A 24,137-nucleotide genomic window follows, 5' to 3' on the forward strand; every position below is an offset into this window, starting at 1 on the left:
AGTATTTATTTCTCTGAGTTTCCCCGCTTCTATGTCTTTCTCAGTGATAAATACTGACAAGAAATACCCTTTTAGGATCTCACTTGCTTCATGCGACTGCACACATATATGGCATTAAGGGGTCCTATTTTCTTCTTAGATAATCTTTTAACCTCAATGTACATGTAGAATCTCTTTGGATTCTCCTTTACCTTATCTGCCAAAGCTAAATCATTCACCCATTTTGCCCATCTGATCTCCCTCTTCCAGTATTCCTAAACCCCCCATACTGCTCAAGGGATTCATTTGATCCCAGCTGCTGTTATCTGACTTATGCCAACTGCTTTTTCTTGAACAGACCCCGGGTAATTCAGTGTTCCCTCCTCCTGCCAGCCTTGTCCTTCACACTAACAGGAACATGCTGACTCAGAACTCTCATTATCTGACTTTTGAAAGCCTCTCACTAGCCAAATATCTCTTTAATTGCGAACAGCCTCCCCCCATCAATCTACTTTTGAAAGTTCCAGTCTGATACCATCAAAAATAGCCTTGCCCCAAATTAGAACTTAACTTGTGGACCAGGTCTATCCTTTTCCATAACTATTCATGACATGAACGGGTTGTGGTTAACGGGAAAGATTGAGCAGATTGGATCTATTGGAATTAAGAAACATAATTGATCTTACTGAAAGAGATTAGATTCTAAGGAGGGTTACTGGAACTTTCAGAAGTAGATTGGTGGGGGGAAGCTGTTCGCAATTAAAGAGATATTTGGCTAGTGAGAGGCTTTCAAAAGTCAGATAATGAGAGTTCTGAGTCAGCATGTTCCTGTTAGTGTGTAGGTCAAGGCTGGCAGGAGGAGGGAACACTAAATTACTCTGGGTCTGTTCAAGGAAAAGCATATGTATTGAAAGATTGTTTCCCCTTGTGGGGGATTCTAGAATCTAAACAGCACTTAAGGAAAATGTGGGACCTATCAAAGATAAAAAGAAAAATTGCGTGAAGATGCAGAAGATATGGGAGGAATTTTAAATTAATTTTTTGCCTCCATATTTACAGGGGGGAATGTGGATATAGTGATCCGATATGACCATTGAGAAAGATGGACAAAATAATTATAATGGAAGAGAAAGTGTTAAAGGAATTGGAATAAAGGTCAGATAGATTATTCCCTAGGATGCTGAAGGTGGTCAGGGAGGAAATAGCAGATGGTGGGGTGGAACATAAGACATAACAGTGGGTCAGTGGCAAAATAGATAACGCGCCTGACTTCAGATCAAAAGGTTGTACGTTCTAGTTCTACCTAGCTCAACTGTAATGTACTACTTTGACCCTGTCTAATGTTGGCAGTTGCCTGTCAGGCGCTGTAGGGATGTGGCCAATGTGTTTTTCAGGGGTGGCACGATGGCTCAGTGGTTAGCATTGCTGCCTCACAGCACCAGAGTCCCAGGTTCAATTCCAGCATCGGACGCCTGTCTGTGTGGAGTTTGCACGTTTTCCTCGTGTCTGGATGGGTTTCCCCCGGGTGCTCTGGATTCCTCCCACAGCCCAAAGATGTGCAGATCAGATGAATTGATCATGTTAAATTGCCCATAGTGTTAGGTACATCAGTCAGAGGGAAATGGGTCAGAGGGGTAGGTGTGGACTTGTTTCCACACTGTAGGGAATCTAATCTAATCTAATCATGCTCTGTGAATTATTTTCCAATCTTCACCAGACACAGGTGAGGTGCTGCAGAACAATTACAAGACAGTTATTCTTACTTCAGTGGCAAATTGTAAGAAGAAATCCTGAAAGCTCAAATATCCCGTCACTTAGGAAGACATGGAATGGTGAAGGATAGTCAGAATGCTTTGTTAGGGGAAAGTCATTCCTCACAAATTTGTTTGAATTATTTGAAGGAGTGACAAGGAGGATTGATGAGTGTAGTGCAGTGCAGACATATGGAATGCTTTCATCATTGACAGAAGTATAGAATACAAGAGTAGGAATATAATGATGGAATTGTGTAAGATACTGGTGAGGCTACAACTGGAGCATTACGTGCTTTTCTAGTCACTATATTATAGGAAGCACACAGTTACTCTGGAGAGAAGATGTGCAGACAAGATTTAGTGGAATGTTGCCAGGCTGGAAAGTTGTAGATACAAGGAGAGGTTGGACTGTTTTCTTTGGAACAGAGAAGGCTGACAAGTGACATGATTAATGTATACAAAATTGTGAGGGGTACAGAGTAGATAGATGGAATCAGTTTCCTTTGACAGAGTTCTCAAAAATCAGGGGTGATAGATTCCAGCAAAGTGACAGAGGATTACATGGGACATGAGGAAAACTATTTTTTGCATTGGGAGGTGGGCATCTGGAATTCACTGCCTGAGATGGTGGTGGAGGAAGAGACCCTAAACTCTTGTAAAATGAACCGGGATCTGCGCCTTAGGTACTGAGAGCTGCAGGGCTATAGACCATGTGCAGGACGATGAGATTAGAAAGGACATCTCTGGGGCGTCTTTGGGTTGGCATGGACAAGTTGAGCCAATGCTCATTCCCCCTTCTGGATTGCACTATTTCTATGGTTGTGTGTTGTAACTTCAGAACCTGGTTTCAAAGTCAGGGGTCTATAATTGACGGTAGATTAGACTAGATTTCTTACAGTATGAAACAGGCCCTTCAGCCCAACAAGTTCACACCGACCCTCCAAAGAGTAACCCATTCAGATCTATTCCCTTACATCTACCCCTGACTAGTGTAGCTAACAATATGGGCAATTTAGCATGGCCAATTTACCTAACCTGTGCATCTTTGGATTGTGGGAGGAAACCCACGCAGACATGGGGAGAATGTGCAAACTCCACACAGACAGTCGCCCGAGGTGGGAATTGAACCTGGGTCCCTGGTGCTGTGAGGTAGCAGTGCTAACCACTGAGCCACCGTGGCGCCCCCTGAGCCACCGTGCTGCCACAGAGGTAAGGAGAAATTTCTAGTCTCAAATTCTCAATCCTGTTTGTAATTGTCAACCCAGAAAGCAGTGGAAGCTGGGTCATTGAATGTATTTAAGACTGCATTAGACAGATTTTTGGAGGGTACATGTAGAAGTTGTGAACTTGTGTAAAATTGCAAGATTATGAAATGGGAGAAGGATTACACGGTCCCTTTAAAAGATGGTGTGCTTTTTTTAGGCTTTGGTCTTTCCAGTATTTTAATCAAATGAAATTTCTAGTTGTCTCGTATTGAGTGTCAGACATGCAGTCACACAATTTAGATAGTGGAAGGATGATGAAAGACAGCAGTGGTTAGATATGCAATGTACCAAATATGTGGGAACCGTTTTACACATCATGCCCTTGAGAGACAGTGCACAGATGAGAAATGGAAGAGGGCCAAGGATATATTTTTTGGGGACAAGATAATGATGTAGGAACAAAAAAAGATGCCACTGTAGTTAATTTTCTGGCTAGGATTGGATAGACAGAGTAGATTCAGGTGAATGTAATCCCATTCAAACAGTATGAAAGAGAGAAGCACTGGAGGAGGAGGATGTAGTCAACCCTATGCCAAGCTGCAGGTACATTAAAATGGATAGTTTATCCAAGTGCCCGTCACAGTACTTGTGATTTTAACAAAAGCCTTTTTGGTACTGAAAAACAATGCAAACCTAATCAGATAATTTATACATGTTCCTGGAAAGATGAGCATGGATTTTCACAGGTAGCAGTCTATTCAAAGGCTTTAGGGTAAAAACGACACTTGGAAATGGAGCAGTAGTTTGTAACAACTGAGGGATCAAGGCATGGTCTTTAAGAAGAAATGTGAATAAGCAGACAGTATTAGAGAACAAAGTATCATTAACAATATAAAATAACGAAGACAACCCAAAACGGAAATTTGATGGTTTGTAGGATTGGATAGTAGGAATAGGATCAAGAAACAAAAGACTTCAATTTATATATGACCTTTCATTACCACTGATGTCGTAGAGCTCTTTCGAAGTACTTAAGTGGCTATGAACTGTAGTCACTGTTCAGAGGTAAGAAACACTGCTGATAATTTGTGCACAGCAAAGTCTTAGAAAAAACACTGTGATAATGATCAGAAATTTATTTTTGTAATAGTGACTGAGTCATACATAAGGACACTAGGATAATCCTCCTAATTGTCATTACAATGTATTTTTTAAAGACAGCAGCAGAAAGGATGTCTCATCTGAAAAAGAGCTGATAGTATTGCAATAATGTTTCTGACTTATTAACCTTGAAACAATCATACTTGTCTGAATATCATCATTGAATCAAAGATCTAATGAAAAGAGTCCTTCGGTCTATCAAGTCTGAACCAGTCAAAATCAAGCACCTAACTACTCTAATCCCATTTTCAGCACTTGGTTCATAGCCTTGCATGACTCAACACCACAAGTGCACATCTAAATATTACAAATGTAATGAGGTTTTCTGCCTCTGCCATTGTTACATGCTGTTACATATACCAGTTTAACTTTTTATGAAGTATAAATATTTTACAGGTTGGTAAAACTTCCATGAGCATAGAAACAGAAATCTGCTTCTGAAACACTGTTCACCCGCTGTGTAAAAGTCTTTTAGTTTGTAATGTGGTAACAAGATTCCAAGTTGAATATAGAGAATAAACTTTTATTACAACATGCAAATGTTGAATTAATTACTAAAACAATGTGTGCTCTGAGAATTGTATTATAATTAATTATCAAGGAACAAACAATTCATTCAACTCATGAAAACACTGAGGAGAGCAATCCAATTCAATCCATTCCCACTTTAAAACCCCACAGACCAACACATTTATTTACCTCAAGCGTTCATCCAATTTCCTCTTGAAATCAGTGACTCATTTTTACTAACATCACAGTCATAGTTCTCAGTCAATACCATTAAAAAGTTCTCCTTCCAACATTGCTTTCCAAACATCTTAAATCTGAACAAGTGATAGTTGTAGGGGATTCCATAATAAGGTAAACAGAAAGTATCCTCTGCAAGCAGGATCGAGAGTCGCACATGGTATATTACCTGGCCTGTGCAAAGGTGAGGGACATCTCTGACTGGCTTGAAAGGATATTGGAGAGGGAGGGGGAGCATCCAGTTGTTGTGGTCCATGATAGGACAAGCAACATAAGAAAGACTCGGAAAGAGGACCTGTTTTGAGATAATCAGAAACTAGGAACTAAATTTAAAGAACAGGTTCTCGAGGGTCATAATCTCCAGATTTTGCCTGAACCACATGCAAATTAGCATAGGGACATGAGAAAAAGCAAAATAAATACGTTGCGAGAGTGCTGCAGGAAAGAGGGGTTCCTTTTCATGTGGCATCAATTTCGGAACTGGAGGGATGTGTACCGTTGGGATAGTTTACACCTAAACCGAGCTGGGACCAATTTTCTAGCGAGAAGGGTAAATAGGATGGTCAAATGGACTTTAAACTAGCAAGTGAAGGAGAAGAGAAGGGTAAAACTCCAAATAGTATAATGACCAATTGGAAACAAAGTAGCTAGATGCAACTGTATGAAAAATACGAAAAAAATGAAAAGAACCGAGAACTCAGGAGAGGTTATCAAAAAGTCCCCAGCACATAAAATAGGACAGTGTTTGGAAAAGGTGAGGAATTAAACTTCAAGCACACTGGATAAACAAGTGAGAATGAGAAGAGGGACAGTCAGTACAAGACTGAAGGTGTTGTATCTGAATGCATGCAGTATACAAAATAAGGTAAATGAGCTGGTGGTGCAGATCAAAATTGGCAGGTATGACATGGTGGGCATCATGGAGACGTGGCTGCAAGGGGATCAGGACTGGGAGTAAATATCCAAGGATATACATCCTATCAAAAAGACAGGCGTGTGGGCAGAGGAGAGTGGGTTTGCCTTAATAATAAGAAATGAAATTAAATCAATAGTGAGAAACAATGTAGGGTCAGATAATATATAACCTGTATGGATAGAGCTGAGAAGCCACAAAGGTAAAAACCCGTATTGGGGTTTATTTACAGGCCTCCAAACAGTAGTCAGCATTTGGGGCACACAATACACCAGGAGATAGGAAAGGTGTGTAAGAAAGGCAACGTTTCATTGATCAAGGGGAACTTCAACATGCAGGCAGACTGGGAAAGTCAGGTTGGTAGTGGATCACACGATAAAGAATTTGTGAAATGTCTATGAAATGGCTTTTTGGAGTAGCTTGTGGTGTAGCCCACCACAGAACAAGCAATTCTGAATTTAGTGTTGTGCAATGAGGCAGACTTGATAAGGGAGCCGAAGGTGAAGGAAGCCTTAGGAGGCAGTGACCATAATATGATAGAATTTACTCTGCAATTTAAGAAGGAGAAGGTAGAATCAGATTGAATACAGTTGAATAAAGGCAACTACAGAGAAATGAGGGTGGAAAGCCTACAAAAACAAACAGCGGACAACAACAAAAAAAGGAGGGAGAAGATTAACTATGAGGGTAAGCTAGCTGATAATATAAAAGAAGATGGCGTGAGTTTTGTTAGATATATAAAGGACCTGCTGGAAAGTAGTAGTAGTGAGGAACAAAGATATGGCTGAAGAACTAAATAAGTACTTAGATAGCAAAGAGATAGTGGAGGTGTTAGTGGTGATCTTTCAGGAAACACTGGAGTAAGGGAGGGTCTCAAAGGACTTGTAAAATGCTACTGTAATCCATCTGTTTAAAAAGGGAGTAAGATAAAAGATGAGAAATTACAGGATGACCTCAGTCATTGGTAAAATTTTTCTAATACTTGAAAGTGCATAGTAAAATAGGGTAAAATCAGCATAGTTTCATCAAGGGGAGGTCATGCTTGACAAATCTGTTAGAATTCTTTGAGGAGGTAACAAGCAAGTTAGACCAAAGAGAGCTAATGGGTTTTTTCTACCTGTATTCCAAAAAACCTTTGACAAGGTGCTGGACCCATGGTGTTAGAAGCAAGGTTAAAAGATTCGCTGTCTGGCAGGAAGTAGGAAGTGGGGACGAAAGGTCCTTCTCAGAATGGCAACCTGTGACTAATGGTGATCCACAAGGGTCAGTGTTGGGACCACATCTTTTCACTTTAGACATTAATGATCTGAGGACATTCTGGCTAAGTTTATAGATGATACAAAGATAGGTGGAGGGATAGCTAGTATTGAGGAAGGATTTAAGATCAAGTGTGGGGTGCTGGAAAAGCAAAACAAGTCAGGCAGCATCCAAGAAGCAGAAGAATTGATGTTTCATGCATAAGCCCTTCATCAGCAAGTCCTGTGCTTTTCCAGCACCACACTCTCGACTCTGATCTCCAGCATCTGTAGTCCTTACTTTATCCCTGCAGAAGAACTTAGACAGGTTAGGAGAGTGGGCAAAGATTTGGCAGATGGAATATAACATGGAAAAGTATGAGGTCATGCACTTTGATAGGAAGACTGCAGGCATGGATTACTTTCTAAATTGGGAAAAAATTCAGAAATCTGAAGCACAAACTTGACAGTTCTAGTCCAGGATACTCTTAAGGTAAACTTGCAGGTTGAGTCGGTAGTGAGGAAGACAGATACAATGTTGCCATTTATTTCAAGAGGACTAGAATGTGAAAACAGGGATGTTCTCCTGAAGCTTTACAAAGCTCTGGTCAGACCACATTTAGAGCATCGTGAGGAATTTTGGGCCTCAGACCTCAGGAAGCATGTACTGGCCCTGGAGTAGGTCTAGACGAGGTTCATGAGAATGATCCTAGGAATGAAAGGCTTAACATATGAGGAACATTTGAGGACTGCGGGTCTCGACGGAGTTTAGAAATGCGATGGGGGATCAGTATGAATGGCAGACCAGACCCAATGGGCCGAATGGCCTAATTTCTGCTCTTATGTCTTATAAACTTTCTGGATTCTCTAATCATTGTACAGGTTAACTGGAACAATTTTTGTCTGCCTCACCAAACCTTGTCATAATCTTTTCCAAGTCTATCAAATTCCCTCAATCTCTTTGCATTACCGAGAACAAATTTGAACTTTACCAACCTAACCTTGCGTCTATAATCCCTTATCCATGGGATCATTTTGCTAAATCTCCTCTCTATCCTGAAAGTTTCCACATATCCTTCCTAAAAAGTGTGATTAGTACTGGTCATTGGATGCAGTATTGTACTTGAGGAACGGTCTAATCAATGCGTTACAAAGGTTCACCAAACATCCCATCTTTAGTACATATTATATCTATATTTTAAACCCAAAATCCCAAATACTTTGCATGACAAGCCTAATGCCGACAATTATTCCATTCTAAATTTTCATGCTTCATTTTTAATTCTATTCATACCTGCTTTACCATCAGTTTTGGGATCCATTATGACAAATTCTGGTCGAAGCTTGCTGATTCGCCTCCCTTTTAAAATTGGCACTAGTCCACCCAAGTATTCCAGGTACAGGGTGTAGCATGGGCCCCCTACCTCTGGGTCATCTTCTGTACGCTTCATGGTGCAATGCAGTCTTTCATTTCCTGCTGTCGGGTAACTGACAAAATCCCGTATATTATTTGGGTCTGGGATGGGAGGCTGAACAAAAATATAAGCAGTGATTACTTAAATAAATTTAATTAATACTCTTGCCATAGAAAAAAAAACAAACAGAACTGATGAATTTTATTATCTGGTGAATGCTGCTCCACATCTAAAACCCAATCCTAATATTCATTCATTGCTCAGGTGCACCTGCAAAGTACATTTCACTCTAACCTGTTTCAAAAATTTTTTAAACAAATGCAGAGCTCTCAAATCACTTTAGCAATTAAACATGCAAGTCTCAAAAGATATGGAGTACAATATAATTATACAGAAACTAGAGCAGGTAAATATTAGACATTGTGTCTTAGTGCTGCAAATCACAAAACATGGAAGACATCTTTTCTTTCAAAGAGATTGATGACAACTACTACAGATGGAATGTTTCAAATCAACATTAATTTTACTAAATTATTGACTAATTTAACTGTGACTTCATATTCATCAATAAATCAATTAAAACTGCAAAAATGCATTTTCATATGGAAAATAACCATTATAATACTTCTTTCTTTCATCTTATCAGGATGATTTGGATTCAAAAGTAAAATTGTAGTGGTGGAAGAACATTTAGTAATCAGCACAAGTTTCCTCCATATTCTATTCTAGTGGGATGCAAGATGAGAATACACACTTTAGCCACTGGTTTTCATTTGAAATTAAGATTTCTTAAGCTTCTATTTTGCATCAATAAGACTATAGTTGACTGAGCTATTGATTTGACTTAAACTGAAGACAATCTGGCATGTGGTGCATAGCATTAAAAAGACCAACTTTATCAATACTGAGACACAGGGTCTTTGAATTGTGCTAGAGTCAGAATAATATAGGGCGCCACCTCAAGCTAATAGTGAATCAGACTATATGCACCATTTTCAGTGTTCGTGGCTTCTTTGTTCATTCTACTTCAAACATTTTGCCAGATTTAATGTACATTTTTGCAAGGTTTGTAGCTCAGGGTGAGGTTGAGGGTGTAGCTTTGCTCGCTGAGCTATAGGTTTGATATCCCGACGTTTCATTACCTGGCGAGGTAACATCATCTAGAAACTATCTATCAACCCCTCAGAAAACAAACAGGAAATGACATCACCACAAACCCCAGGAACCCCATCCAGGACAAACATATAAACAGAAAGCAGGAGACAACAGCTTTGCATCACTTGGCGGTCGCCACTGAATACCTAGCCAGGTAATGAAACGTCTGGATATCACACCTACAGCTCAGTGAACAAAGCTACACCCTTAATGTACATTATTCCCAAATAGAAAAACAAAAACAGGCAGGAACAAATATAAAAAAAAATTAAATGGGTTAAAATCAGCCTTCAATACATGACTCAGTGTCAAAATGCAATTTCCAACTTCACAAGGATTTCTCACTAAGATACAGTTCCTACATAAACAGCCCATTGCTACAAATGGCAAGTGATGTAGCTAACTCATAAAAGATGATCATCTGGTAAATAAAACCTGAACACATACATTCAGAAAATCAATGATGCCCAAAGTATACATGAACCAAGGTCAATAGTTAGATTGCAACAAATATCACAGCAATTCACTTATGAATAGCTGGGCAGATTATTTATCCAATAATATTTAGTCTGACAAAAAGCTTGATATGCAAAAAGCCAATGTGGGTTCAGAACTGGTCATTGAACCAGACATGATCTTTACTGAGAAAACTTTCAAGAAGAAACCTCAGTATAGTTCACAAAATATAGTGTGAACTATACTGTAAACAGAAGAGTCTAGGGAAAAGTTGATGAGCAGAGACATCTGGGGGTTCAGGACCACTGTACCCTGAAGGTGGCTGCACAGGTGGATAGAGTGGTCAAGGCGGCATATGGAATGCCTGCCTTCATCGGACAAGGTATTGAGTATAAGAGCTGGCAGGTCATGTTAAAACTGTACAAGACTTTGGTTCGGTCGCCACATTACCAAAAGGAGGTGGACGCTTTGGAGAGGGTGCGGAAAAGGTTTACGAGGATGTTGCCTGGTATGGAAGTGCGAGCTATGAAGAGAGGTTGAAGAGGTTAGGATTGTTTTCACTAGGGAAAAGGAGGTTGAGGAGGGATTGGGGTCTACAAAATCATGAAGGGTATAGACAGAGTGGATAGAGTTAAGCTTTTTCCCAGGGTGAGGGATTCAATAATGAGAGGTTACGCGTTCAAGGTGAGAGGTGAAACATTTAAGGGGGATACACGCGGAAAGTATGCAGAAGGTGGTAGATGTCTGTAACACATTGCCAGCAGAGGTAGTAGAGGCAGGCATATTAGATTCATTTAAGGTGCGTCAAGACAGATGCATGTGTAGGTGGGGAGCAGAGGGATACAGATGCTTAGGAATTGGGCGATAAGTTTAGACTGTTAATTTGGATTGGCTCAGACTTGGTGGGATGAAGGGCCTGTTCTTGGGCTATACATTTTCTTTCTTCTTTCTTTCTTTAAGCCTCCACATTTGATTTTGAAGACTTAATCAAATCCTTCGATATGATAAGCATACAGCTCCCCCTTCTTCAAAAATTAGTCGCCCACTGAGACTATTCCAGATCACAAAATGTTTCTATTGCGAAATGAAAGAAAGAATCATCTACAGTGACATCAGACTGAGTAAAGAAAGATTGCAATTTTGGGGTTAATGTTGTTTAGGATTCCCTCATGTCCAAATGACCTTCAGATCAGGTTCTGCATTTTGCTAAGATTTACCTGTCCAGATAGAGAGCAAAGACCAAAGTAATACATGTTCTAATGTGTGAAACACCTGCCTGTTTGATGACACAGCTCTTATTCTTTGTTTGACTATAAGCTTATGGTCAATTTAAGCAAGTTTTTAATTGCTGCAGAGAAATTTGAAACATGATGGAAGGCAGCACTCCGAAAGCTTGTACTTTCAAATAATCCTTTGCACTATAACCTGGTGTTGTGTGATTTTTAACTTTGTCCATCCCAGTCCAACAATGGCACCTCTACACCACAGAAGACTGATCAGCCCAAGCAGCAGTACAACTAAAGAATGAGCATTTGAAAAATACTAGATTTGTAACCAAATCAATTTTTTATAAGTCAAGTTGCAAAGACATTTTAATACAGTATAAGTCAGTAATATTTACTCTGTTTCTCAACAAGCAAATCTCAGTAACCTTTTTATAAAATTTTGTTTATTCGAGATGAGGACATTGAAGTCCAGACCAATATTTATTATCCACTCTAATTCCCTTTGAGAAGACTGTGATGAAGTCTCTTGAACTGGAAAATTCATGTGGTCCAGGGACACACACAATGCTGTGAAGAAGAGAGTTCCAAAAAGAAGTAATGGCAATATAGTTCCAAGTCAGGGATGGTGTATAGCTTCAAGAGGAACTTCTAGGTGATAGAGTAACCATGCATCTGCTGCTCTTGTCCTTCTAGGTGATACAGCTCATTGGTTTGGAAGATGCTGCTGAAGCCTGGAACGCATCTCGTAGCGGAAACTGACTGTGTCAGGAGTGAATGTTGAAGGTCGTGAATGGGATATCAACTAAACCGTCTACTTAGTTCTCTGGTGTAGAGCTCCTTCAGTGTTGTGGAACTGCACCCTCCATGCAAATAGACAATACTCTATCACATTCCTGAATTCTGCCATGTAGATGGTGGATATGTTCTGGAAAGTCAGCTAGGGAGTTACTCACTCCAGACTCTGACCTGTTTTCTTAGCCAATATTATAAAATCACTGATCTAATTCAACTTCTGGTCAACAGTAAACTTCAGAAGGTTAATAGTGGGGACTGTGGCAATGGTAAATGCTATTTAACATTAAGGGGAACTGATTGGATTCTTTCTTGTTGGAAACAGTCGTTGCCTGACACTAGTATGGCATGAGCATTATTTTCCACTAACCAACCCAAGCCCGAATGTTCTGCAGGACTTGCTGCATTTGGACATAAACTGGCTCAGATTCTGAGGAGTCATGAATGGTGCTGAACATTGTACAATCATCAGCGAACATACCCAATCCGACATAATGTTGGAAGGAAGGTCTTTGATGGACTAGTTGAAGACAGTTGGGCTGACATCACCCTGAGAACTCATAGATATGTCCTGGAGCTGAATTGTCTGACCTCCAACAACCACAGACATCATCTTTTGGGTTAAGTATGAATCCAATTAGTGGAAAGTTTGCCATAATTTCCATTGACTCCAGTTTTACAAGTGTTCTACACTCATATACTTTTGTAAATGTGAAGGCCCAGAGTGTCTCCGATCCAGAATTTACTCTGTGCCCTTGCTATCCTCTGTCCTTCTTCAAGTGACACTCGACAGTCAGATTCTGTTTCATTAGCTAAGATAGTAATAAGCATAGGTAGAAATCAGGTTTCCTTGTGCATGTTTGACCTGATGCCATAGGACATCCTAGCTCTGGAGTCAATATTGAGTATTCTCATGGAATGTCCCTGCAAACTACATACCACAGTGTTGCTTGTCTGACAGCACATATCCAGTGATAGTATGGAAACATCTGGAATTTTTTCCCCAAGGTATAATTCAGTGAATAGGACTGTTAGGCTGATACTTGACTAGTTTGTGGGACAGCTTTCCCAATTTTGACACAAGCCCTCAGATGCTAGCAGTGAGGACTTAGTAGAGTGAACAGGGCTGTGTTTGCTAATGTTGCGTATTCTGTCCAATTTCGTTCTTCTTCTTAGACTTCATAGCATTTTAAATCAAATGATTGGTTTGAAAGGTCATCCAGAGAGTATTGGGCCTGAATTCACTTGAAAGCAAGATTAGATAAGGGCAAAAGGTTTCCTTCAGTTAAAAAAAAATCGACATTCTACGAGTCAGCCATTGCTCACCATAATACCATTACAAGGTGCGAAACTGAACCAAAACAATGTTACATAAACATTTTTCAAACTTTGAAACATCGAATGAGATACGTAAAATCGAAGAAATTGAAAACATTGTGTAAAGCTTATTAGTATTGCAAAACTCCCAATTCTTTTTTTTTTGTAGATATTTTTATTGAAATTTAACATTTTTGCAAATTTACAAAAATAAACAAAACTCTCAAATACAAACATTGATGTACAATTAAATCATATATACAATAGTCATAATTTAACAAAGAAAAGAGAAAGAAAACAAAAAAAGAAAAAAAAAGAAACGGAAAAAGAAAGAAAAAAAAACTCAACTTTCTACTAATCTAACCTATAACTAACCAGAGTGTATACCTAAGTCTCTTACATGCTCGGAATGTATAAACATCAAATATAATAAACCCGTATTCGCGCAGGATTCCTCTCCCAAGGGGCCCCGGAGCAGCCCGGTCTGAAATCTTCACTAAATAAAAGCCCTTGTTAGGATAGCCGAAATATCTGCATTTATATAATTCAAAAAGGGCTGCCATATTTTATAAAATAATTCAGTCTTTCGGTGCACCATATTTGTGAGCAAGTCAAGGGGGATATATTCCATAATTAATCTGTGCCAATTTGAAAGTCCAGGAGGGCCCTCAGCCACCCAGTTCACCAAAATATTTTTCCTTGCACAGAAAGAGAGAATAGAAAATAGTCTCTTCCCATGCATATCCAGAGATGAGAGGTTCGAAAAGCCCAAAAGGAGAGATACAGGGTCCACCCTAATTTCCGTTCCTAAAATTTCTGTCAGGGTATTTGCCACTTTAGTCCAGTATCTGTGGATTTTCTGACAAGTCCACAGACAATGTACAAGAGTACCCACCTCTATTTTGCATTTAGGACACATTGGAGATGCTCCTGCCTTAAATTTTGCCAGTCGAGCCGGAGCTATATGGGCCCTATGAAGTATCTTTAGTTGGATAGCCTGAGTTCTGTTACAGTTAGCAATTCTTCTAGCATTTTCCCAAATGTCATTCCACATATCCTCAGAGATTTCTAGCCCCAAGTCCTGCTCCCATGTTTTAAGCAGGTCATCCATGTCTCCTGAGACTCCATCATGTAGCAAATGGTATATAGTACTAACGGAGGATGCTCCCGCTGGTCGTAAGACATTACGTTCTCTGTCTGATTTATAAAGACTATCTATTAATGTAGTCTTCCTCTGTATATAATCTCGAACTTGGAAGTATCGAAAGAGATCCCCATTAGGTATTCCGAATTTCAGACGCAGCTGCTCAAAGGACATCAGGATCCCATCTTTAAATAGGTCCCCTAAGCATGAGATGCCCCTGGATCTCCAGAGTTTAAAGGTGGCATCTGTAATCCCCGGTTGGAATCCCCATGCGCCTACTATTGGTGCATGGGGGGATGTTTTATGTGAGTTACCCTCATTTTGCCGCATTATATTCCAGGCCTTAATTGTGTTTAATATTATGGGATTTTTACAGTGGTCTGTAATGATTTTCCTCTTATCTGAAAATAAAAGGTTAATAAGTGGGTATTTTACTTGGGAGGCTTCGATATCCAGCCAAATTGATTGTGGATCAGATGAAACCCAATCAGCTATGTAACTTAGTAGGGAGCTTAACTGATATTTCCTAAAGTCTGGGAAGTCCAGTCCTCCCCTTGCCTGTGGAAGCTGTAGCTTCTTCAGCTTAATAAGGGGCCGTCTATGGTTCCAAATAAAGGAGCCCAACCAGCCATATAATTTACGTAGGGCTAGCCTTGGCAGCATCAGCGGGAACATTCTCATAGGATATAAGAGACGGGGCAGAACATTCATTTTAATTAATGCTATTCTCCCTAGCCAGGAAATCGGAAGGTCTCTCCATCGCTGGAGGTCCTGCCTTATCCTTTCCATTAATTGTACAAAATTAGCCCTATACAGCTGATCAAATACTGGCGTGATAAAAATACCTAAATATAAGAAGCCCTCCAGGGACCAACGGAAGGGAAAAGGGGATCCGTCCATTAAGTGGGGTATCATAGCCAGACCACCCATTGGCATGGCTTCCGATTTTGAAAGATTAATTTTATAGCCTGAGAATGCACTAAATGTATTAATAACTTGAATTAGACGAGGCACTGACATTAAAGGATTACTGAGGAATAAGAGAACGTCATCTGCATAGAGGGTAATTTTGTGTTTACCTGTACCAATCCTCGGGGCCGTTATATTAGGATCAGTCCGGATGGCTTCTGCTAATGGTTCGATTATCAGTGTAAACAACAATGGTGAGAGAGGACATCCTTGACGGCAGCCCCTACCCACACTGAAGCCATCCGATCTTAACCCATTAGTAATAACAGCTGCTTTGGGGTCATTATACAATGTTGAAACCCATTTGGTAAACACCTGTCCAACGCCAAACCTTTCCAATGTGTAAAATAAATATGACCATTCAACCCTATCAAATGCCTTTTCCGCATCCAATGAAATTACTACTCCTGGTATCTTTCCCTGATGACAGGCTTGGATCATATTCAAGACCCTTCTGATATTATTGGATGATCTGCGGCCCTTAATAAATCCCGTCTGGTCCTCCTTTATAATATATGGCAGTACCCTTTCTAGTCTTAGTGCTAACATTTTTGAGAGAATTTTAAAGTCTACATTTAGTAAGGATATTGGTCTGTAAGATGCACAATCTTCTGGGTCTTTTCCTTTTTTGAGGATAAGAGAAATATTTGCTTCTTTCAGCGTGGGCGGGAGACAGACCTGACTATACGCAAAATTATACATATCCATAAGTGGGTCAACCAATATTCCTGTAAATTCTTTATAGAATTCAGCTTGAAAACCATCCGGGCCCGGTGCTTTTCCGCTCTGAAGTTGCCTAATTGCCTCAAGTATTTCTTGGACTGTTAAAGGGGTATTTAGGGCCGACACCTGTTCCGGAGTCAGGCCCGGGAAGGTCAAATTTTTAAAAAATGACTGCATCCTCCTAATCCTATCTTCACAATCCTGCGATCTATATAGTTCAGAATAAAATTCTTTAAAGGTCGCATTGATCTTTTTATGATCATGAGTCAGGGTACCTGTACTTTCCTTGATGGTCGGAATAGTTTGAGGGGCTTTCTTTTTCTTTGCAAGAAATGCTAAGTATCTACCCGGTTTGTCGCCATATTCATATAATCTTTGTTTCGCAAATAATATTTCCCTTTTAGCCGTTTGAGTAAGCGCGGTGTTTAAAGCTGTCCTAAGAGCTGTAATCCTCTGCAATTTTGTGATAGAAGGTCTATCAGCATATGCTGTTTCGGCTGCTTTTAGGCGAGCTTCGAGCAGACGCTGTTGCTCTCCCTTCATTTTCCTCTGGGTTGCTGAATAGGAGATGATCAAACCTCGTGCATAAGCTTTGATGGTCTCCCACATCATTGACGGATTGCTAGCCGTACCAGTATTAATTTCTAAAAAAGTTTTAAGTTCTTGGGAGAAGTACTTTAAAAATTTGCTATCTTTTATCAGGAAGGGGTCCATACGCCAATGCCGAGCAGATGTCCCATTGTTCTTTACCTTAGTTTCCATGTATACAGCGGCATGGTCAGAGATTGCTATAGTACCTATTTTACAGGTTGCTATAGAGTTTAGAAAAATCGATGGGGCAAAAAACATATCAATTCTTGTGTGACATTTATGTGGATTAGAGTAGAAAGAAAAATCTCTACCCCGTGGATGGAGACATCTCCATACATCTACCAATCCTAATTCTTTATTCAGGTCCGCCAGTTGTCTAGATCTGGGAGATACTCCAGCGGCACTCTTGGGAATCCTGTCTATTTCCGGATCCATAATACAATTAAAGTCTCCCCCTATAATTGTATGACGGGCACCAAAGGCCATCAGTTTTGAAAAAGCTTCCGTTATGAATTTAAAGGGGTGTGCCGGGGGGCAGTATACATTTAAGATCCCATATTCCTCTCCATTTATGAGGGCTTTAATCAAAATATATCGTCCAGATTCGTCTTTTATCTGATTTAGAATTTTCAAAGGGAAGTTCTTCCGGACAAGGATAACGACTCCCCTGCTTTTTGAATTAAAAGAGGAAAAAAAGGCCTGATCAAATCCGCCCTGTCGTAATTTTAAGTGTTCTTTATCCGACAGGTGTGTCTCCTGTAGGAGAGCTATATCAACTCTCTCCTTCTTAAGATTTGATAATATTTTCTTCCTTTTAACTGGCGAATTACTCCCCCTGACATTCCAGGTGCACCACTTAACCGACTGTTCAGCCATAATCATCTGGACAGATCCAAGACCCCTCGGGAGGGGAAACCCTATCTAGAACATCCCGAGCATGGAGCATACAAGATTTACAAAAGTAAAGATTCTCTGATACACTCAAAACAATATAACAAAAAACTCTTTCTAAGTATAAAAAATATAAAACATTCCGAATTGGAGATTTTCTCCCTTGTTCCCAGGGAGCGTCACTTCCTCTCCCACAGTCCATCTTACCCTCTTCCAACCAGTGCCCCACCCTTGACCCAGGTGTTCCTCAATAAAATGAGGAGAATTCAAATATAATATAACGCTAGAGTTAACAGTGAACACCCCACCCCCACCCACACCCACATCTAAATATATTTGGGAATATTAATACCATATATAACTATAAGATTACAATCTCAACATGTAATACTTAAATATAATACCACAAAATAACAGGGGAAAGAAAAACAACCCCGCTCCTAAAAACAGAAGTAAAATAGAATAAGGTAACCACCTCTCCCCATCAACATTAACCAAACGCCCCAACATATATATATATATATATATATATATATACATACACACATAGGGGGAAAGATAAGAAAAGATGAAGGGATGTAAACCAAAATAATGGGAAAGGCAGACCAGCGTCCACAATCTCTTACAGTTTATTTAAGAGAGTCCAAGAATTCCTTAGCCTTCTCCGGTGATCCGAAGTTATATATGGATCCTTCGTGGCTAAGGCGTAGCGTCGCTGGATATCGTAAGGAGTACTGGATATTTAAGTCCCTTAAACGCTCCTTCGCCTCATCGAATGCCTTCCTCTTTCGGACCAAAGCTGGTGAGAAGTCCTGGAACAGCATGATCCTGGATCCTTTGTGGGTCATAGCTTGGGGATCTTTTCCCAGATTTCTTGAGGCTTCCAGGAGCATCTGCCTCTCCCTATAGCTCTGCAGCTGGAACAGGACCGGGCGTGGGCGCTGGGTTGAGCCGGGCCCACGTACTGTGACCCGGTAGGCCCATTCTACCCTTACCTGGCCTGATCCATTATGCAGATTTAAAAGTTGTGGCAGCCAATGCTCTAAGAATGCTGTCAGCTGACCTCCCTCTTCCTGCTCGGGCAGGCCCAACAACCGAATATTTTTTCTACTACATCGATTTTCGAGGTCATCAATGTGGTTTTCTAGGTTCTGGACTCGATTCTCGAGAAAACGGATGTGGTCGGCTGTTGATTTTATCCCAGTCTCTGAGGCTGCGGCCTTTGACTCCACCTCTCTGACTCGGCACTCCAGTTCCTGAATGTCTCTGCCCTGCTTCTGCAGCTCGGCTGATAGTGCTTCTCTGCTCTGCCGAGACTCATCGATAAAAGCATCAATCTTCGCCTCCCACCTGGCAAACATCTCCTCAAAGCTCATCTTCATTGGTAACTCTCCTGAAGTGGCTGAAGACACCTTTGTTGCAGATGAAGAGGGAGAGGGTGGGGGAGGGGTCCCTGCTTTCTTAGAGCCGCCTGTTCCCTTCCCTTTACTCATTTTCCAGCTAGTATTAGACTATTTAAATGTACTAATAGGTAACTATTTAAGGTTAACAACTATTATAAATGGTTTAGTGAGTGTGGTGGGGGTGGATAGCCCACTTTTCCCAAGTTTTGGGTAGAGCACTGTGGACTCAGTCTTGCTGGGTCGCCGCCATCTTGGATCCCCAAAACTCCTAATTCTAAGCAGTCTTTATTGGAACTTCCAGCCCTAATTTTACAACAATATTGTTCGTTTAAGCATTAACCATCATTTCGCATTTGGACAGCCAATTGCAAAATACTGTTCAAATTAATGTCAAAGGACTTATAGCACGGAAAAAAAAGCCCTATAAAGCATTGTGACTGTGCCATTCATCATGAACCCATCTATTCTAAAGTCATTTCTCAGCACTTGGCCAACAACCTCCATATGTAGTATTTCACATGCCCATTCAAATACTTGTTGCATATCTTCAGGATTCCTGTCTCTCCCAGCATTCCGGCAGTGATTTCCAGATATGCACCATACACTCATGAAAAACTTACTTCAAATACTCTCTAAACCTCCTACTTAAAACTGTGACCCTGGTTATTGATGCCACGACTAAGGATAAAGATTCCTCCCTATCTATGTCCTGCATAATTCTGTACACCTCAGTCTAGACCCCCTCAGTCTCTCTGCTGAGGAAAAGAACCCCAGCCTATCTAATTTATTCTCAGAGGTGAATCACTCCAGCCCAGGCAACCACCTGATGTCTCCTTTCCACACTCATTTGTGCATCCTTCCCAAAGTGTGGTGACCAGAACTGTACCCAGTATTCCAACTGTAGTCTAAATAATATTATCCACGGCTCCATCATCATTTCCTTCGCTTGTTTTCAATGACTTGAGGATTAAAGGAGAGTATTCCATAAACCTTCATAGCAAATGTATCTGAGTGCCTTGCTTTAAGAAGAGGATACTCAATCACTAACAGGATACAAAATTGTTATGGAAGAAGTGTTGGATAGATTGTTGATATTTAAAAGTTGACGAGGGACGAGGACCAGATTGAGAGGCATCTATGGATTTTGAAGGCGGAGAGATTGAAATTACAGATGAACTGACCACAGATTTTCAGTCTTTCCGAGACTCAGGGGAGGTGCCAGAAGACTGGAGAATTGCAAAATTGTCTTTTCAACAAATGCTGACAAGTTGACTAGTCAGTTTAACTTCAGTGGTGGAGAAGCGTCTTGAGGCAGTTATTCAGGAGATAATTAGTAGTTACATAGAAAAAAGTGGTTAGGAAGAGTTAGCATGGATTTCTAATGGCAAATTTTCATAAACTTGCTGGAATCTTTTGAAAAGGTGATAGAATGGTTTGATGGCTTGTGAGGCAAGTTATAGGTTATGCAATAATAGGATCAATAGCAACATGAATATAAAATTGATTTGGTGACAGAAAACAGAATAACTGTCAATGGATATTTGTCAAGCTGGAGCAGGTTTGGAGTAGAGGTAACATAGAAACTACAAAATTAGAGGAGCATGTAATTTGGCCCTTCAAGTCTACTTCACTAGTCATTATGATCACGGCTGATCATCCAACTCAATAGTCATTCCAGCTTTTTCCACATATCTTTGGATCCCTTTAACCCCAAGTGCATCCAACTTCTTCTTGGAATCATAAAATGCTTTGGCCTCAACTGCTTCCTGTAATAGTTAATTTCATAGGCTCATTGCTCTCTGAGTAAAGAAATATTTCTTCATTTCAGTCTTAAATTCTTAACCCCATATCCTTAGATTGTGACCGCTGTTTTTGGACTCCCCTGCCATTGGCTACATCCTTCCTGCATTTAATCTGTCCAATTGTTATAATTTATAGGTTTCTATCAGATAACCCTTCACTATTCTGAACTCCAACAAAAAGAATCCTAATTGATTCAACCTCTCATCAGATGTCAGTCCTGCTATCACAATAATCAGTTTGGTAAAACTTTGCAGCACTCCCTTCCTCAGATAAGGAGTCTATATTGCATACAATATTCCAGGTGTGGTCTCATCCAGGCTCTTTATAGTTGCAGCCAGACATTCCTGCCTTTGTATTCGAAATCACTTGCTATGAAGGTGCCTCCTTTAGCAATTCAGCATGCATACCTTCAGTGATTAGTGCACAAGGACATCCATGTCTCACTGGATATTTGTCTCTCTCACTTTATAGCCATTCAACTAATAATGTCTTCTTATTTTCCTACCAAAGTGGATAACCTCCCATTTATCCATATTATACTCCATCTGCCATGCATTTGCCCACTTACTCAGCTTATCTAACTGTCACTGCAGCATCTCTGAATCCTCCTCACACCCAGCTTTGTGCCATCTGCAAATTTTAAAGTATTACATTTAGTTCCTTCATCTAAATCTTCCATTTGTATTGTGTATTCCTGTGCTTTGGTTTTTATCAATTTTCTTCCCAAATCAATACATTAGCCCAATCCTATGAGCTTTAAATTTACAGATCAATCTCTCACGTATGACTTTGTCAAAAGCCTTCTGAAAGTCCAAATAAATCTTATCTAGGCTCCCCTCCATCAACTCTATTAGTTATATCCTTAAAAAGTTCCAGTAATTTGCCCAGCATGATCTCCCTTTCCATGTGAAATGTTCAATCCTGCCACTATTTCCCAAATACTCAACTACTAATTATTTTATAATTGACTTTTATAAATCCCAGTTTTCCTTCTGCCTACCTTCTTAGAGGGATTATATCAACTTTCCTCCAATGCATAAACAATTCCAGAGTCTCTAGAACTTTGGGAGGTGACTATCAATGCATCCACTACTTCAAGGACAATTCCTTAAGAACTCTGGGATGGAGATTATCAGGGTCCATGGATTTATTGGACTTCAATTGAATCAATTTCTCTAATACCATTTTCCCACTACTAATACTGATTTCCTTCTCATTAAACCCTGTGCTCCCCTACTTTACTTATATTAGAGCAGCATGGTGGCTCAGTGGTTAGCACTGCTGCCTAACAGCACCAGGGTCCCAGGTTCAATTCCAGCTTTGGACTACAGTCTGTGTGGAGGATGCACATTCTCCCTGTGTCTGCGAAGGCTTCCTCCGGGTGCTCCTGTTTCCTCCCACAATTCAAAGATGTGCAGGCCAGGTGAATTGGCCATGGTAAATTAGGTGCATTAGTCAGAGGGAAATGGGTCTAGATGGGTACTCTTCGGAGGGTCGGTGTGGACTGGTTGGGTCAGAGGACCTGTTTCCACACTGTAGGGAAACTAATCTAATCATATAGACACTGAACATTATTTGTGTCCTCTTTTGTGAACACAGAACCAAAGTATATATTTAATTTGTCAGCCATTTCTTTGTTTCTCATTACAAGTTTTCCTGTTTCTGACTGTAAGGGGCCAACAATTGTCTTCACTAATTATTTTCTCTTCACAGACTCACAGAAACATTTACAGTCAATTTATATGATCCCCAAGCTTATTACTGCAGTTTCTTTTCACTTACTTACTTCCATTCAGCAATGATCAAAAATGACCACCTAACTCTTTTAATCCCATTTTCCAGAACAAAGCCTTGTATTCCTTGGCACACTTCTTAAATGCCATGAGAATTTTCTGCTTCTACCACTCTTACCAGTAATGAGCTTCATAACCCTACCAACCTATAGGTGATAAAGTATTTCCTGACATCTCCTCTAAACATTCTATCCTTTACCTTAACTCTATGTCCCCGGTCATCAATCTCTCTACTATAGGGAAACGTTTCTTGCGGTCTAACCTATCTGTGCCCTTCATAATTTATGTGCATTCCTTGCACCATTTCCCATGACCTGCCATTTTAGTTTAAAGCCTCCCCAACCACTCTCACAAATACTCCCCCTAGGATATCAGCCCCAGTCCTGCCAAGTATAACCTATTCAGTTTGTACTCCCCCAGAACCAGTCCCAAAACCCCAAGAACCTGAAGCCCTCACCCTCACACCATCCCTTCAGCCGAGCATTCATCTGATATATCATGCAATTTCTATTCTAACTAGCATGGGGCACTGGCAGTAATTCTGAGATCATGATCTTTCTTGCCCTACTTTTCAACTTAATTCCTAACTCCCTATATTCTCCTTTCAGGACCTCATAATTTTTATAAAGTTATGACATTGTTACCAACATGTACCATGACAACTGGTTGTTCACCCTTCCCCTCCAGAATATCCAGTAACTTTAGATCTCAACTGGAGTAATGTGTAAAATTGTGAGCACATTATGGGAAAGATGTAAGCACATCATATAGGGTAGCAAGGCGGCACAGCAGCTCAGTGGTTAGCATTGCTGCCTCACAGCATCAGGGATCCGGGTTCGATTCCAGCTTCAAGTGATTGTCTATGCAGAGTTTGCACATCCTCCCCTTGTCTGCATGAATTTGTGCCGGATGCTCTGGTTTCCTCCCATAGTGATGTGCACATTAGGTAGACTGGCCATGCTAAATTGCCCATAGTTTGTAGAGATCTGTAGATTAGATGCATTAGCCACAGGAAATTCAGGGTTACAGGGATAGGGTAGGTTGGGTAGGATACTCTTCGGATGGTCAGAGTGGACTTGTTGGGTCAAATGGCCTGATTCCACAATGTAGGGATTCTGTGGTACATCAGACAGTGTGCAAAGTCAGTTTACAAGATTAATTCCAGGGACAAAAAAAATTTCAAATATTAGGACACGTTGAAAAAGTTACAACTGTTCTCCTTGGTGAGAAAAAGGCTAGAGGAGATCTTGTAGAACTTTTCAAAATAATCAGTGGGCTGGACAGAGTAAATGGGGATAAAATATTCCCACTCATAAAATGAATAAAATCTACAAGGCACAGATTTATTGTGCAACAAAAGCAAGAGTGAAGTGAGGAAAGTCTTTTCCATCAGCAAAATGTTAGGGTATGAAATGCACTCCCAGGAAATGTAAAAGAGGCAGAATCAATTAAGGCATTCAAGAGG

General features: G+C 40.3%; 1 protein-coding gene across 2 annotated transcripts in view; it reads right to left on the reverse strand.

The window, feature by feature from the left end:
* The window catches only part of LOC132819813 (tubby-related protein 4-like), a 405,797-nt gene that overhangs the window by 179,652 nt on the left and 202,008 nt on the right, over positions 1–24,137 (reverse strand). The window contains exon 8 of one of the 2 annotated variants that reach the window (XM_060831613.1): positions 8,298–8,523. In XM_060831613.1, the coding sequence (XP_060687596.1) occupies positions 8,298–8,523 (226 nt within the window). Of the gene's footprint in view, positions 1–8,288; positions 8,524–24,137 lie in introns of both variants that reach the window. The other variant, XM_060831612.1, reaches the window with a different exon arrangement.

The sequence above is a fragment of the Hemiscyllium ocellatum genome, chromosome 10, assembly GCF_020745735.1.
Source record: "Hemiscyllium ocellatum isolate sHemOce1 chromosome 10, sHemOce1.pat.X.cur, whole genome shotgun sequence".
Classification (NCBI taxonomy): Eukaryota; Metazoa; Chordata; class Chondrichthyes; order Orectolobiformes; family Hemiscylliidae; genus Hemiscyllium; species Hemiscyllium ocellatum.